A 14,081-nucleotide genomic window follows, 5' to 3' on the forward strand; every position below is an offset into this window, starting at 1 on the left:
CTCTGACTTGTCCCATCTTCTCAGAGGGGGCGGTCCTTTCTCAATCCAAGTCCTTATTAGGACAATCTGTGCGTCATCCTTATCCAAAAAGAATGCATTAGCAAATTTGGGAGGCACCTCCCACTAGTCAGAAGTCAGTGATTAACAAAGGAACAAAGAAGGAACTATGAACCTTGAATCACTTCGTGGTTTATGGTAGATGGTTTGCACAGAAACTACAGTACATTACTAAACAACTTGTTCTGAGATGACTGGGACAGTGATCTCTGATAAGTTTATGTACTCGGAGCTCCCTCTCACCTAGAATATGTGGAGGTAGTGCTGTTAAACCGGTTTGGCAACTGTAGGTACCAGGCTCCCGTTTTAGAAATGCTTGCAGGCATTTTTAAAAAATGGTAACTTGGGGCAACTTAGAAAACCAAACATCTCTATTTTCTATACCCTTTATTTTCTCATCTGATAATAATAGGGCTAAAAGCTAAATGAGCCCAGTCTTTTTCCTGGTGCCAGCAAAAGGTATTTTATGTATTTGCAACAGTGCCTTATATTCTCCTTTTTTAAGTAAGTATTAAATTAACTTCACTGCCCTTTTTCTAGAACAATTCAGTTGCTGCTTTCTGTAACAAAAAGCAGGAGTAGAGGAAGAGAAATTTCTTGGTACTATATTTACAAGAGGTGAACAAATACATAACTCCTGGCTGACACTTTTCTTTGATCCTTTTAATTATCAACCACCATACCCTTAATGGAGTCCTTATTTTATATCCAACACTGTAATTGGTACTATGGGGAAAGAAAAAAACTGCAAGAAATAGTCTATGTCCAAGAACTTAAAATCATTACAGGGATTCAAAACACACACACACACACACACATACACGACCTGATTTGCAAACAAAATAATTTATATATCAATAATAAATTTCTCAACTTTTTGGTACAGAAGATATATTCCAAAGAAACTGAAGGGAAAAAAGAGAGATCAGTGTGGGGTGAAGTTGTTTAAAAAGTCCTTTAATGAATATTGAAGGATATGTAAAAAGGCCTGGATAGACATATGTAGTAGAGGCAATGAGTGCATTGATGATTCCAGAAGACCCGTATGACAGACATCAAAGATGGATAAGTGGGACTTCCCCCGTGGTCCAGTGATTAATACTCTGCACTCCCAATTCAGGGGGCCTGGGTTCGATATCTGGTCGGGGAACTAGATCCCGCATGCCGCAACTAAAAAAAGGTCCTGCGTGCCGCAACTAAAGATCCCGCATAAATAAGTAAATATTTAAAAAAAAAAACAAAACACAGAAGGGAGGGAGACTGTGGGTTAAGTCCTCTCATAGACTTTTTTTAAAAAAATTAATTAATTATTTATTTATTTATGGCTGTGTTGGGTCTTCATTTCTGTGCGAGGGCTTTCTCTAGTTGTGGCAAGTGGGGGCCACTCTTCATCGCGGTGCGCAAGCCTCTCACTGTCGCGGCCTCTCTTTGTTGCGGAGCACAGGCTCCAGACGCGCAGGCTCAGTAATTGTGGCTCACGGGCCCAGTTGCTCCGCGGCATGTGGGATCTTCCCAGACCAGGGCTCGAACCCGTGTTCCCTGCATTGGCAGGCGGATTCTCAACCACTGCACCACCAGGGAAGCCCCCGCCCCCTCTCATAGACTTTTACATGGCCTTACATTAGTACGATAAACTAGAAGAGCTATTTCGGAGCTCAGTTGCTGTTTATTAGTAATGATTCTTCTACAAAGGAGCAACAATAGTACAAACTTTCTCTTTAAAACAGATTTCCCTTGGGTAGTTCTTTATATAATGCATAAAGGAATGCAAATAGCTCATCCACTTACACTTGAAATAAACCACATGAATATAAAAAAAAAAATCCAGTAAAATAAATGCACAAAAAGATTGGCTTTGAAGATTACAGATTTATAAGAACTTTCCTTCAGAATTTCTTTTGGCCGCAGGCACAGCTTGCAGGATCTTAGTTCCCCGACTAGGGACTGAACCCAGGTCCACGGCAGTGAAAGTGCCGAGTCCTAACCACTGGACTGCCAGGGAATTCCCAGAAATTGATTCTTTCACCCTTAATAACAATACCTTATGTCATTATTTTAAACTCCCAAGGATGGCTATAGTCAAGCCATTTTTTTTTTTTGAAAGTTAAAAAAAAATTATTTAGAGAGGCTGAAATGATTGTATGCTTATTTGAACAGCTAGGTTGTACAAGAAATGACTTGAAAATTCCCTTTTTGATGTCCTCCAAGAGTTGAGTTCCATTATGTGTCTTGTTCTTTCTTCAGACCTCTAACTTCAGACTAAAGTTAAGCAAAAATATGGCTTACAGTTTTCCTGAAATCATTCTTGGGCTCCAGGGTCAAGCCATTATTTAAAGAGAAAATTAAGAACCAAGACCCAATGGTAGAAAGGTTCTACTTTGCTGTTGTTGTTGAGGGGAATGAGGAAGGGACTGGCAACAATCATTCTAGATTCCCTTCAAAATAACTGGAAACCATAAATGATTTGCCATTGTAAGTCCATTAAGACCTACTTTTTTAGCTGATAGAGAATATATGTCATTACACATTTACATGATGTGTAACTTTCAAAGAATTATCTTGGGCTAATGCAGAGATTAATTTTTCAAGGGGCTATGGTGTTTGTTACACGCTTTAGAGAGTTTCTGGTGGTGGGATGGGAGATTCAGTTTTTCATAAGAGACTAGGAACAGGTGAAAATAGAGAAGTTAAAAGTTTTTACAGCAATATATTAACCAAAACTATTATGAACAAATGCCACATGATTTGAAAAAATCTAAAAAGTTAACATATTTGAAATCTAGGTATTAAGTGTTACATAATGAATTATTTGTCAGGTCCTGTTAAGTTTTTAAATATATTCATCAAAATTTTAGTTTTATTTTCATTTCTCCATGTCTACAAACAATGGCTTAAGGCCACACATGCCTCAGCTTATACAAAGCACTCTTATACTAAAGTTTTCTTAATTAACACTAAAGTTCTTTAAGTTCTTTAGATAAAAGTTGAAATTACAGCTTTCACTCTTAACATACATTTAAGGAAAACAATAATACCATCTCATGACTTCATCCCTCAAGTTATTTTCACGCAGCAGACAGAAGTAAGAGTCCATTCTGACATTTAGGATTAATTTAAGGTACACACATGAGGAAGGAATAACTTGCATCACAGTTCAGTGTCTTTTTATAGTTGGCTCAGGAAATAACTTAAATGCCATTTTCTGAAAGCCATTAAATTCAGAGTACCTTGTGCACCTGGCTAAGGACCCTCATCTCAACCCATGGTGGGTGGGTGAAGTTCTCCATCTGCCATTAGGTGCTGATTAAGTTCAAAGTATTAGAGTTACTATTTTCCAGTCAGTGGTTGGATTTAAATATACTTAAACTAGCCGTAAACAGCCATTTTTTTCTAGGTGAGAAAGCCTTAAAGAAGAAAAGAAAAAAGAAAGGAAAACAAAAGCAAGAATAAAATTGATCTCATCTACTTTTCCTTGCTGTGGACCTTCAGCATAGTGGGTAAAAACATTTTTGTGGATAGTAATATCTTGATATTTATTTTCTTGGCACACACAAACATTTTTCAGATAATATAACTCATGAAGAAACAAATTTCCAACAAGTTATTCTAATGGCAATTTTTGAACTTTTGTTACTGATTTTAATAAAGAAAGAAACAAACAAAACACCTCAGAAAATGCAAACAAAAGAGGGGAAAAAAAGTAAAGAAAAAATTCCACAGAAGTCTAATAAACCCACCCAGAGCTCAAAAGTGGTTTCATGGGAACAATATTTTGCCATGCTTATATACCTAAGTATGTGTTAAGACAAAAACAAGACAAACTTCTTTGCAAAATTCTGTCAAGGGCCCTGACCATTATGCAAACAAAATCTATTATTTTTCTATGGTTTTTAATGCATCTGTGACTCTGTTTGTGGGAATCACTTATCTGATAAGAAATCTGTATTTTAAACTCTCCCCATATTGACTCATTATAAATAAAGGTCTGCATTGTGTTCCCACAAAAAGCCAGAAAATCTACCAAAGGAAGCATCACAATTGGCAGAGGTTGCATAGAGTAGGTGATGTGAGTACTCCAGTTTTTCACAATGCTTAAATTTTCATTTTATGAGCATACACCCATTCCAAAAAATTCATCGGTCATTGTTATTCTGTTTTCAAGGGACTCCTTTCAAATTGTGTAACTCTCAAACAAATTGGTTCACCAGATATAAAAAACACACCATTTGATTTACTTTGAATCTCTTCTCCATCACGGACATAGTCATCAATCTAGGACTTGCTATTAAAAGACCTGAAATTTTCCTGTTCATGATTCTGTTTGGATTTTTCCACCCAGATGAGTGATTTTTATTATTATGTGCCATCATAAAACTGGGGCACAGTGCTTAATAACACAGAAGTAACGTAAACTTTTAAAAAATTGATTTGTCTTGTTTAGCCCTACTTACACAGGGCCTATATAAAGGTTAAGCAGTTGAAATGCCTATGGGAATTAAACAGGTATTAATAAAGTAAATTTTTAATACAGGCTCTGCTTTCTTAACCACTTTTTTTGAAGATCTTAGCATTAATGTGATTGTGTAAGTCGTATCATTGGCGTTCCAGAAAACATACTGTCTGACATGGATTCCTAGTAAGGCTATAGGGCAGTAAGCCTTTATCTTTCTTAGAAAAAAAAAGTATGGGCAAAAAAAATTTTTTTTAACCTTCGTTTCACTATTTGTGCAGTACTTTGAGGCTGATTTATTTAACATTCCTCTAATGATTAATCAGAACATGGAAATAACACTCTCAGGGTGTGGTTAGTTAAACCACGGAAAGCTTATGAATGTGAGAAGAAAATGTTTTTAGAAGAAGATTCAGGTCAGGGGTAGTATTAAAAGAAAGGGAAAGGAAAGGTTTAATCAAGTCTACTGCTGCTATAATTCAGAAAGCATAATAGAGATCTTTTGAAGTAGACTACTTTTTGATAGCACCAAAAGCAGCTTTTAAGGGCAGAGGAGCCTAGACCAATGGTGTGCGAACATTTTTGATATATGTATATTACTTATGCAAATAGTAAAATGTACAAATACAAATTAAAATGGATAAAATATGGATGAAATCTTAAAAATTTTAAAATTGTTACTTTAAATGTCTTACTAATTATGACGGCTTTCATGCTATCATTAGCAAATATTTCTGATTAATGGGACATAGAAAAAACAATAAATTGCAGCATGCCCACTGTAAGCCCCTTTTGTACCATGGAACTCTTACTCTAACCCTAGCCTATTTTTGCAATCCATGATTTGTGATCTTCTGACATGTGGATTGAGGGAGTGCCAATCAGACTGATGGTAAGCTATATCCTCCATGTATGTATAGCCATATAAATTATATGTACATATACTACCATAATAATGTTATGTACATTACAAAAATACACAAAAAAGAAAATAACAAAGATGAAAATAAATATAAATAGAAGTTCTATTTTAGTCCCACTCCAATGGTGAAAACCACTGGTTTAGACCAGGAAACTAAACTGCAAGGGGTACAGATACTATACCTTGTTCCCAAAAGGTCAAAAATATCTTAAGGCTTAGTTAGCAGACCAACTCAAGGCAAAACTGTTAGGTAACATATTAGAGAAAAGAAAGCTATTTCTACAAAGATCCAGATTAAGTGTCTCTTTTTTGCTCATCCTTCCATCCTTTATAGTGGCCCCTATAGGCCACTATAAAGAGGGCCTTTAAGAACCTGAATAGCCAAATTTCAAGAGACTGAAATCCTGTGCCCACAGTTAAACTTATATTTATGTTTTAAATGAATATCATTTAAATATCATTTAAATTTTCTTGATTGCGTGAGGATCATTGTATGTAAATCAATAAGTCAAATTTATCCTCCGACTCCAGAGAATTCTATCAGTTGAGATTTGGCCTGGGAGCTGAGAAGTAAGTAGAGCCGTAAACAGACTCTTCTAGACTGAAGCTACAGGCTCTTCTGCTAAAGAGATTAAATTTTACAATTAAGGTACTGGTAGGATATATTTTCAGGGATGAAATAAAAGCCCCTCCCTATCCCACCTCCATTACATGCTGATCTGTCTTCTGAACAAAAGAGGCAATGATAGTACGGTAGGTAGACGTTCAGTAACAAGACGGACTAGCAAGTCCCTTTCTTGATAACAGTCTTATAAATAATTCTTTATTTTCAGAAACTTGCACATGTTGGTCAAACACTGTAGAGTTAAACACCACACCGCCATACCCAACCCCACCCCCGGCCCTGCCCCCACCGGGCAGCGAGGCCAGGATCTAAACAGGCTTAACGGTTAGTACTTTAATGAGTTGTCATTTCCTGTCTGATAAAGATTCTCACAGTATTTAACCACCAGTTTCCCTGGGGCCCCGACCAATACTAGAACTCTATTCATAGTGACTCAGAATGGATCTCAGACTCCTGGCCTGATTCAACAATGATAGATTTCCCTGCAAATGAAAAAAAAATGTCTTTCCTCCTTAGGTAGACTGCTCAGGAGAAGAGGCAGGCAAGGCAGAGGGGAGGTAGTTTATCAAACAATCTTTCTGAAGAAGCCAAAGGCCATCATGCTAACATCCATTAATATTTATAGCCTTTCAGTCCTCAGAGATTAGAGAAAGAAAAAAGAAAAAAAGATACAAATTGATCCCTAATTAATCCATTAACCCAGGAATATGACAAGTAAATGAACTGGTGTTGGCTGCAAATAAACATATTTAACCCAGTAAAAATGGGATCCAGTAATCCTATGTGACTGAAATGAAAGAGTTAAAATCTAGGGCTTTCTTATATATACAAGTTTGAGTTGATAGTCTCTGGCACCATCTAAAATTCGTTGTGATTCAACCTCAGGATTTGGGATTAAAACATCTTGAATTTCATTCACAGCTGTGCCCCTTTCAAATTATTAAAACCTCTTTTGTACTCAAGTTAGTCCATTGTGCGCTGAGTAGAATTATAAACACATGACACCATCAGTTTCCTAGCGGCTGTGTAGAAGGAAGACCACTGCTTTATCCAGAAACATCAGGTGTACTGTTTCTACTGCCTCACAGCATATTTCTTTCACAGGCTTCTTTCAAAAAAAGTAACCCTCAATTGCACTTGCTTTTCTTTTTTTTAAAATTTATTTGTTTATTTTTGGCTGCATTGGGTCTTCGTTGCTGTGCGCAGGCTTTCTCTAGTTGCGGTGAGCTGGGGCTACTCTGCGGTGTGCGGGCTTCTCATTGCGTGGCTTCTCTTGTTGTGGAGCATGGGCTCTAGGTGCATGGGCTTCAGTAGTTGTGGCATGCAGGCTCAGTAGTTGTGGCTCACAGGCTCTAGAGCGCAGGCTCAGTAGTTGTGGCGCACGGGCTTAGTTGCTCCACGGCATGTGGGATCTTCCCAGACCAGGGCTCGAATCATGTCCCCTGCATTGGCAGGCGGATTCTTAACCACTGTGCCACCAGGGAAGCCCTGCACTTGCTTTTGAACATTTGGAATTGTTTTCTGTAAGAATCAGGATGAAGGTAAGACCTCCTTACAATTAGCACATACTCTTTGAAATACGCTACCATTAAAGGGAAGCTTTTGAAAACAAAACCTCATTTCAGAATTTTGAGTTGAGCAATAGACGCCAAACAGGCATTTATGTTAATGAATGAGGGCAGAGCTAAAGAAGTGGTCTATAAGAACCAAGTAAAAGTGATTGGCTGCCAAAACAAAACCCTGTTAAAAATCAACTGATTTCAGTTACAGAAAATGACAGACTGATGGCAGCTTTATATGGTGACAAATCAATCTGCGGCTGGCTGGATGACCCACTGAGTTCTAAGAAAGAAAGAAATCAGCAACAGGGACTCACAGACCCAAAGGTCAAGAATAAAGAATAGTTTGCGGAATTTCAAATTTAAGGTGAAATAGCATGGACGCTCACTGGCCTTTATATCATTCAGAGTGGCTTGATTGTGAGTCAAAAAAGTGAGAGTATTGAAAAGGAATTTAAACTCATCGAGAAAAATCTAGTTACTCCAACCGTTAGGCAGAAACTCGCTAAATGCAGTAGATAACCTTAAAAACAAAAGCCAGGATCTCTGCCCTCAATGAACTTAATCTAGAAGGGTGATGAGAGGGAGAGGAAAAAAAAATGCATTTAAACCTACGGTACAAAACCCAGTAGGTTTCTCAAAGTAACACTGGTAGTAACTAGTTTCAGCTGTGCCAGGTCAATACAAGTGTGAACAAGGAGAGTAGACAGAAAGAACTCATGCTGACTCCCTATCACATTCACGAGGCAGCCATTTGAAACTAGCACTCTCGTCCAAATCTCCAGCTTCAAGATTACCTCACTGACTTCTATAGCACTCTCTCAATGTCCCTCTTTTCCACCTCAAAAGATCTTGAAATCTTCATTCCAGTTTTTAAAAAATCAATCAATCAATTAATTAATTAATTTTGGCTGCGTTGGGTCTTCGTTGCTGCACGCGGGCTTTCTCTAGTTGCAGCGAGCAGGGGTTACTCTTCGTTGCAGTGCGCGGGCTTCTCATTGCAGTGGCTTCTCTTGTACAGGGTCTAGGTGCACGGGCTTCAGTAGCTGTGGCACGCGGGCTCTAGAGCGCGGGCTCAGTAGTTGTGGGCATGGCGTTAGTTGCTCCAAGGCATGTGGGATCTTCCCGGACCAGGGCTTGAACCCGTGTCTCCTGCATTGGCAGGCGGATTCTTAACCACTGTGCCACCAGGGAAGTCCCTTCATTCCAGTTTTGAAGGAAGAAGTGGTTAAGGAGAATAAATCAAACCACTCAGGCTTTTGATCCTATCTCCTTACAGCTCTTACCATTTACATGAATTTAAATATGTTTCAGTTTCCCCATGAAGACAGTGATAGTAAGTACCTTATAGGTTTTATTATGCATATTCATAAAAACAAATGTAAAGCATCTGGCACACTGAGTGCTTACTAAATGTTATATCCAACCCACGTCCTTCCTTTTCTTCATTTGTATTTTCCATCTCTAGCTTTTAACCAGAGTATTTCCCTCAGCCTAAAATACACAGAGGTCTCTCCTAATAATGAATAAATGAATTCAATTAGTCAACAAATATTTATAGAACACTTAAAATGCGTCAGGTATGACCTTGGCCTGACTTTTTCTTTACCCACTATGTAGGTTAATATAATTGGGTTTTAGTTTTCATCATTCTACAGAAATGCTCTAATTATGGTTAATAGTAACTTCCTAATACAATGTCCATTTCTCACCTTACAGTCTAACTCCAGAGTTCTTGCTTTAACCTTTAACTATTCTGCCTCCCAATATCTATAAGAAAAATACAAAGGAGTTAAGAGTCAAAAGAGAAGATAAGCTACAAGAAGAGGACATGAAAAAGAAGGAGTTTTCTACCTGAGTACAGAAGATTATATTAAAATCAGCATGTACAACTGATTCTCAGCAGCTGGGGTCTTAAAACCTCTGTATCCTCCTCCGATTAATACAGTTATTTGTGTTCCACACTTCCATAACTTTTTCTGATTATTTTACAATGATCAAAAAAAGTCAAAGAGAATCAAATACATAAACCAGGTTTGTGTATTTTAAAATGAAAGGGTAGGGACTTCCCTGGTGGTGCAGTGGTTAAGAATCCACCTGCCAATGCAGGGGACATGGGTTCGAGCCCTGGTCTGGGAAGATCCCACATGCTGCGGAGAAACTGAGCCCATGCGCCACAACTACTGAGCCTGTGCTCTGGACCCCGTGAGCCACAACTACAGAGACCACGTGCCACAACCACCGAAGCCCGCGCGCCTAAAGCCTGTGCTCTGCAACAAGAGAAGCCACTGCAATTAGAAGCCCGCGCACTGCAACAAAGAGTAGCCCCCTCTCGCCGCAACTAGAGAAAGCCCGCGTGCAGCAACGAAGACCCAACACAGCCAAAAAAAATAATAATAATAATAATAATAATAAAATAAAATGAAAGGATACATTTTCTTTCTGTAGAAGAAAAAGTCCAGACCAATACAGCTCATTCTGACCACTTACAGAGTGAGGTACAAGAAACAACATTAAGATTCAAGCACTTAATTACTCACTGGTTAAAATGATCTCTCTAGCCACAGGCAAGTCCGACTCTTGAGGTCAAACGTCAAGTTAACTTAGAAATAGGAGACAGCAAAGAAGAGCATGGAACATTCTGTATCTGGTAAAAAGTCCCTGCTCCAGCCAACCCCATCCCCCGAGTTCAATGACTGAGTTATGGAAATTTTCTTGTGTGGTAAAACTGGGGACTTTGTCTTCCAATAAGACTCTGGCAACCTGACAATGAGGCAATGTTCTGCATATGGTTTGTTACGAGTCATATGCTTAATGTTATTTTCTGGGAATTCTCATCCTCTATTTGGTGAGAATATCGGAACATGTCATTTTAATCATGATTTTAAAGTTAGACTTGGTCATGCTCTTTAAGAAATATGTCCAGGTCTCTCTCATTGGAGAAAATCTAAAATTAAATAAAAATAAGTCTAAAATCTTAAAAAAAAGAAAGGAAGAAGGAAAGGAAGAAAGACTGCAACAAATGTAATGCCTTTGAAGCTCTAAAGTTCCCTGGTTCTTTGGTTCTGTCCTCTGACTTACTTCAGCTTAGGATATCAGAGAGTGAAAAACTCCATTACATGCCTAATCTTTTTTCAGAACCTTTTCTCTGTCCTCTTGCCAAACATACCATAAACTAAAAGGCTTTTTCAAGGCTATTATCTGTTCTAACCTTTCAGAATATGTAACTGATTCATTACATCTATTCAGATTTTCATATATAACTAGACAAACCCTTTGATTTAGGAATAGGTAATAGGGATACCTTTCCCTAAACCCAGTGATACTAATGATTACTTTCCAGAACTGTCCAAGAAATAAATCTACAAATAATTATTTCTGGTCAAGGGAGGGGAATTATTTACTCTTAAAATTACAATAAATTTTGGAGGTAGGGCTTATATTCTCTCTGGGACCTTAGGACTGTCATACCATGATATACTATACTAAAAATACCACAGTCCAAAGGCACACTTATGTAGCTGGGCCATTCCATAGTAACACTGAGACTAGAAGCCGTTTGGGGAAAGGGATATTTCTTTCAGTCATCAGTATAGCACTCAAAACCTGTATAAAACTGATCCTAAACCTCACCACCAGAGATGTAATGGTCAACACTAAATAATTCTTTCCCTGACACCTGGGGAGGTGAGTAGCCTGACATGGCAGGCCACAGGCACACCTGCCTAGACAAAATTTGACCCTAGAAAGAACTAAGTTAACTTATCACAATGAAGGGTTATCTTGCTTATGTCCAGTCTCTCTTTTATTCACCTTTTCCCTCTTCTGTGTTGTCCCTTTTATCATATTCTAGGTTCCACTATGTGCTCATCTATCTTGCACTAAGAAATGCTCACAGAAGCATTGTTCAAAACAGCAAAAAAGGGACTTCCCTGCTGGCGCAGTGGTTAAGAATCCACCTGCTAATGCGGGGGACACGGGTTTGAGCCCTGGTCCGGGAAGATCCCACATGCCACAGAGCAACTAAGCCCGTGCGCCACAACTACCGAGCCTGCGCTCTAGAGCCCGTGCTCTGCAACAAGAGAAGCCACCACAACGAGAAGCCCGTGCACCACAACGAAGACCCAATGCAGCCAAAAATAAATAAATAAAATAAAAAATTAAAAAAAAAAGTAAACAGTAATAACAATTGTATGTAAAGTGCTCACTATGTTTAATAAATAGTACCCTCAAGAATTATCTGTATAATCTTTGATGAAAAACTTTGTCCTGATAAAAGGTGTTTTACTGATCAGAGAGTAAAGAAATGGGTACTTCATTTAAGGAGAAGTAGGCCTTCCCTCAATCTTCTCTGAGAGCATACAGAGTAGTCACCTAGCATGCTACCTTTCCATTCACAGTCAGTAGAAACTTTGGAAAATGAGATGAGAACACAGGCAACATAAAAATTGAGAGGAAAGGCATTTAAAAAATCCACATGCCTTAGAATTTTAAATCACTTGATATGAGTACATTTCAACTAAACTGTAAGATATTTTGAGACAGGACATTTTACATTTTGACTGGAAGCTGGAAAGATTACCAGTGGCCTCCTGAACTGGGGAAGAAATGCTACTCAAAGAAAATATATTATTTGAGAGAACAGCAGCTAAAAGTGGATACAGAGAGGAAATAAATAACTGGCCTGTGGCAGAGTTTATATTCAAACCTAGATTGGTTTTGTCTAAAGCCTGTGTGTTCTTTTCATATTTCACTCCATAGCTGTCCTTACTCTTGGGATTCATTTTTTCATTCTTCCTTGCCTTATTATCTCATAATTTTATTTTAAATTTGAACTGTTGCTGACTTTTTCTTGGTCTTTTCTTTTGATTTTTACTCTACCATGGCAATTCATCACCCTCTTAATTGTGGGCACATAGTTTTAAACATCCTTCAAAAGGATTCCAGGACTTCCCTGGTGGTGCAGTGGTTAAGAATCTGCCTGCCAATGCAGGGGACACGGGTTTGATCCCTGGCCCGGGAAGATCCCATATGCCGTGGAGCAACTAAGCCCGTGCGCCACAACTACTGAGCCTGTGCTCTAAGGGCCTGCATACCACAACTACTGAGCCCATGTGCTGCAACTACTGAAGCCTGCGTGCATAGAGCCCGTGCTCCGCAACAAGAGAAGCCACCGCAATGAGAAGCCCGTGCACCGCAACGAAGAGCAGCCCCCACTTGCTGCAACTAGAGAAAGCCCGCGCGCAGCAACAAGACCCAACACGGCCCCCCGCAAAAAAAGGCTGTATTCCAAACTTTCTAGTTTAGTTTGATGATTTGCCATATATATATATATACACACACCATTTATATCAGTAGTTTTAACAGTGTGAAAAGGGAGAACTAACAATCACAGGAGAATGTTTCTATAGCAAATTACATGTAGTATTTTCAGTTCAACTCAACAATGAGTCTAGGGAATCAATTTGACTGTTCTCCTTCCCTTTTCCGAAATAAATTGCTAAGCTATTTATTATGATATAAAAGAACAAATTTAGGTCTTCTAAAAATTCATTCTCCTGGTTTAACTTAATTTTCAGTCTAGGTTTGGTGATACTATTTATTATCATTTATTATCATCTGAACACTTGTATAGCATTTCCTACTTCAAAATGTAGGAAAACAAACCATGTCAAGCTCAATTAGAGAATCTGATTAAAAGATAATTTTATTACAGACAAAGATGAAAAAGATACCCATTAGCATGTAGTAATAAAGAATTATTATTACAGCTAAGTCTAATTATTTATACTGCTTAATAGTTTATCTAGAAAAGAAGTTGATGGGTAATCCCTGTAGACAGTACTGGGGAAAAGATGAAGATATCAGGACATTGCAACATTTGTCTCTTGCAAACAGTTTTTAAAATATGACACACGCAAAACAAAACAAAACCACCACCCATTCCAGTAGGCCTTGAATATCTTAGAATAACTTTATGCAAAACCATCTTTAAGAAGAATCACTGGAATTTTTTTTTTTTTTTTGAGGGGCTGTGCTAGAGGAGATAGTTAAGGGGAGGGACCACTGATTTTTTTTTAAATTAATTAATTAATTTTTGGCTGCATTGGGTCTTCATTGCCGCATACGGGCCCTCTCTAGTTGCGGCGAGTGGGGGCCACTCTTCGTTATGGTGCGTGGGCCTCTCACTGCGGTGGCCTCTCCTGTTGCAGAGTATGGGCTCTAGGCACGTGGGCTTCAGTAGCTGTGGCACGTGGGCTTAGCTGCTCCACAGCATGTGGGATCTTCCCGGACCAGGGCTCGAACCCGTGTCCCCTGCATTGGCAGGAAGACTCTCAACCACTGCGCCGCCACCAGGGAAGCCCAGAACTACTGATTTTGAAAAACATAAGGAATAAGAAATTCTAACTTTAATACATTGGCCTAAGCTTAAAGATACATTTATTGCTATTTACTGTAGGTAATTAA

The 14,081-nt window shown here is 38.6% G+C and overlaps 1 protein-coding gene across 3 annotated transcripts in view; it reads right to left on the reverse strand.

Moving 5' to 3' along the window:
- The window catches only part of VMP1 (vacuole membrane protein 1), a 125,465-nt gene that overhangs the window by 2,532 nt on the left and 108,852 nt on the right, over positions 1-14,081 (reverse strand). Inside the window, exon 11 of one of the 3 annotated variants that reach the window (XM_061175650.1) lies at positions 6,975-7,575. The exons of the other annotated variants lie outside the window; for them this stretch is intronic. Coding sequence (XP_061031633.1) covers positions 7,488-7,575 — 88 coding nt within the window. The 3' untranslated portion in view covers positions 6,975-7,487. Of the gene's footprint in view, positions 1-6,974; positions 7,576-14,081 lie in introns of those variants that run through there. 3 annotated transcript variants of the gene reach the window in all.

The sequence above is a fragment of the Eubalaena glacialis genome, chromosome 19, assembly GCF_028564815.1.
Source record: "Eubalaena glacialis isolate mEubGla1 chromosome 19, mEubGla1.1.hap2.+ XY, whole genome shotgun sequence".
Lineage (NCBI taxonomy): Eukaryota > Metazoa > Chordata > Mammalia > Artiodactyla > Balaenidae > Eubalaena > Eubalaena glacialis.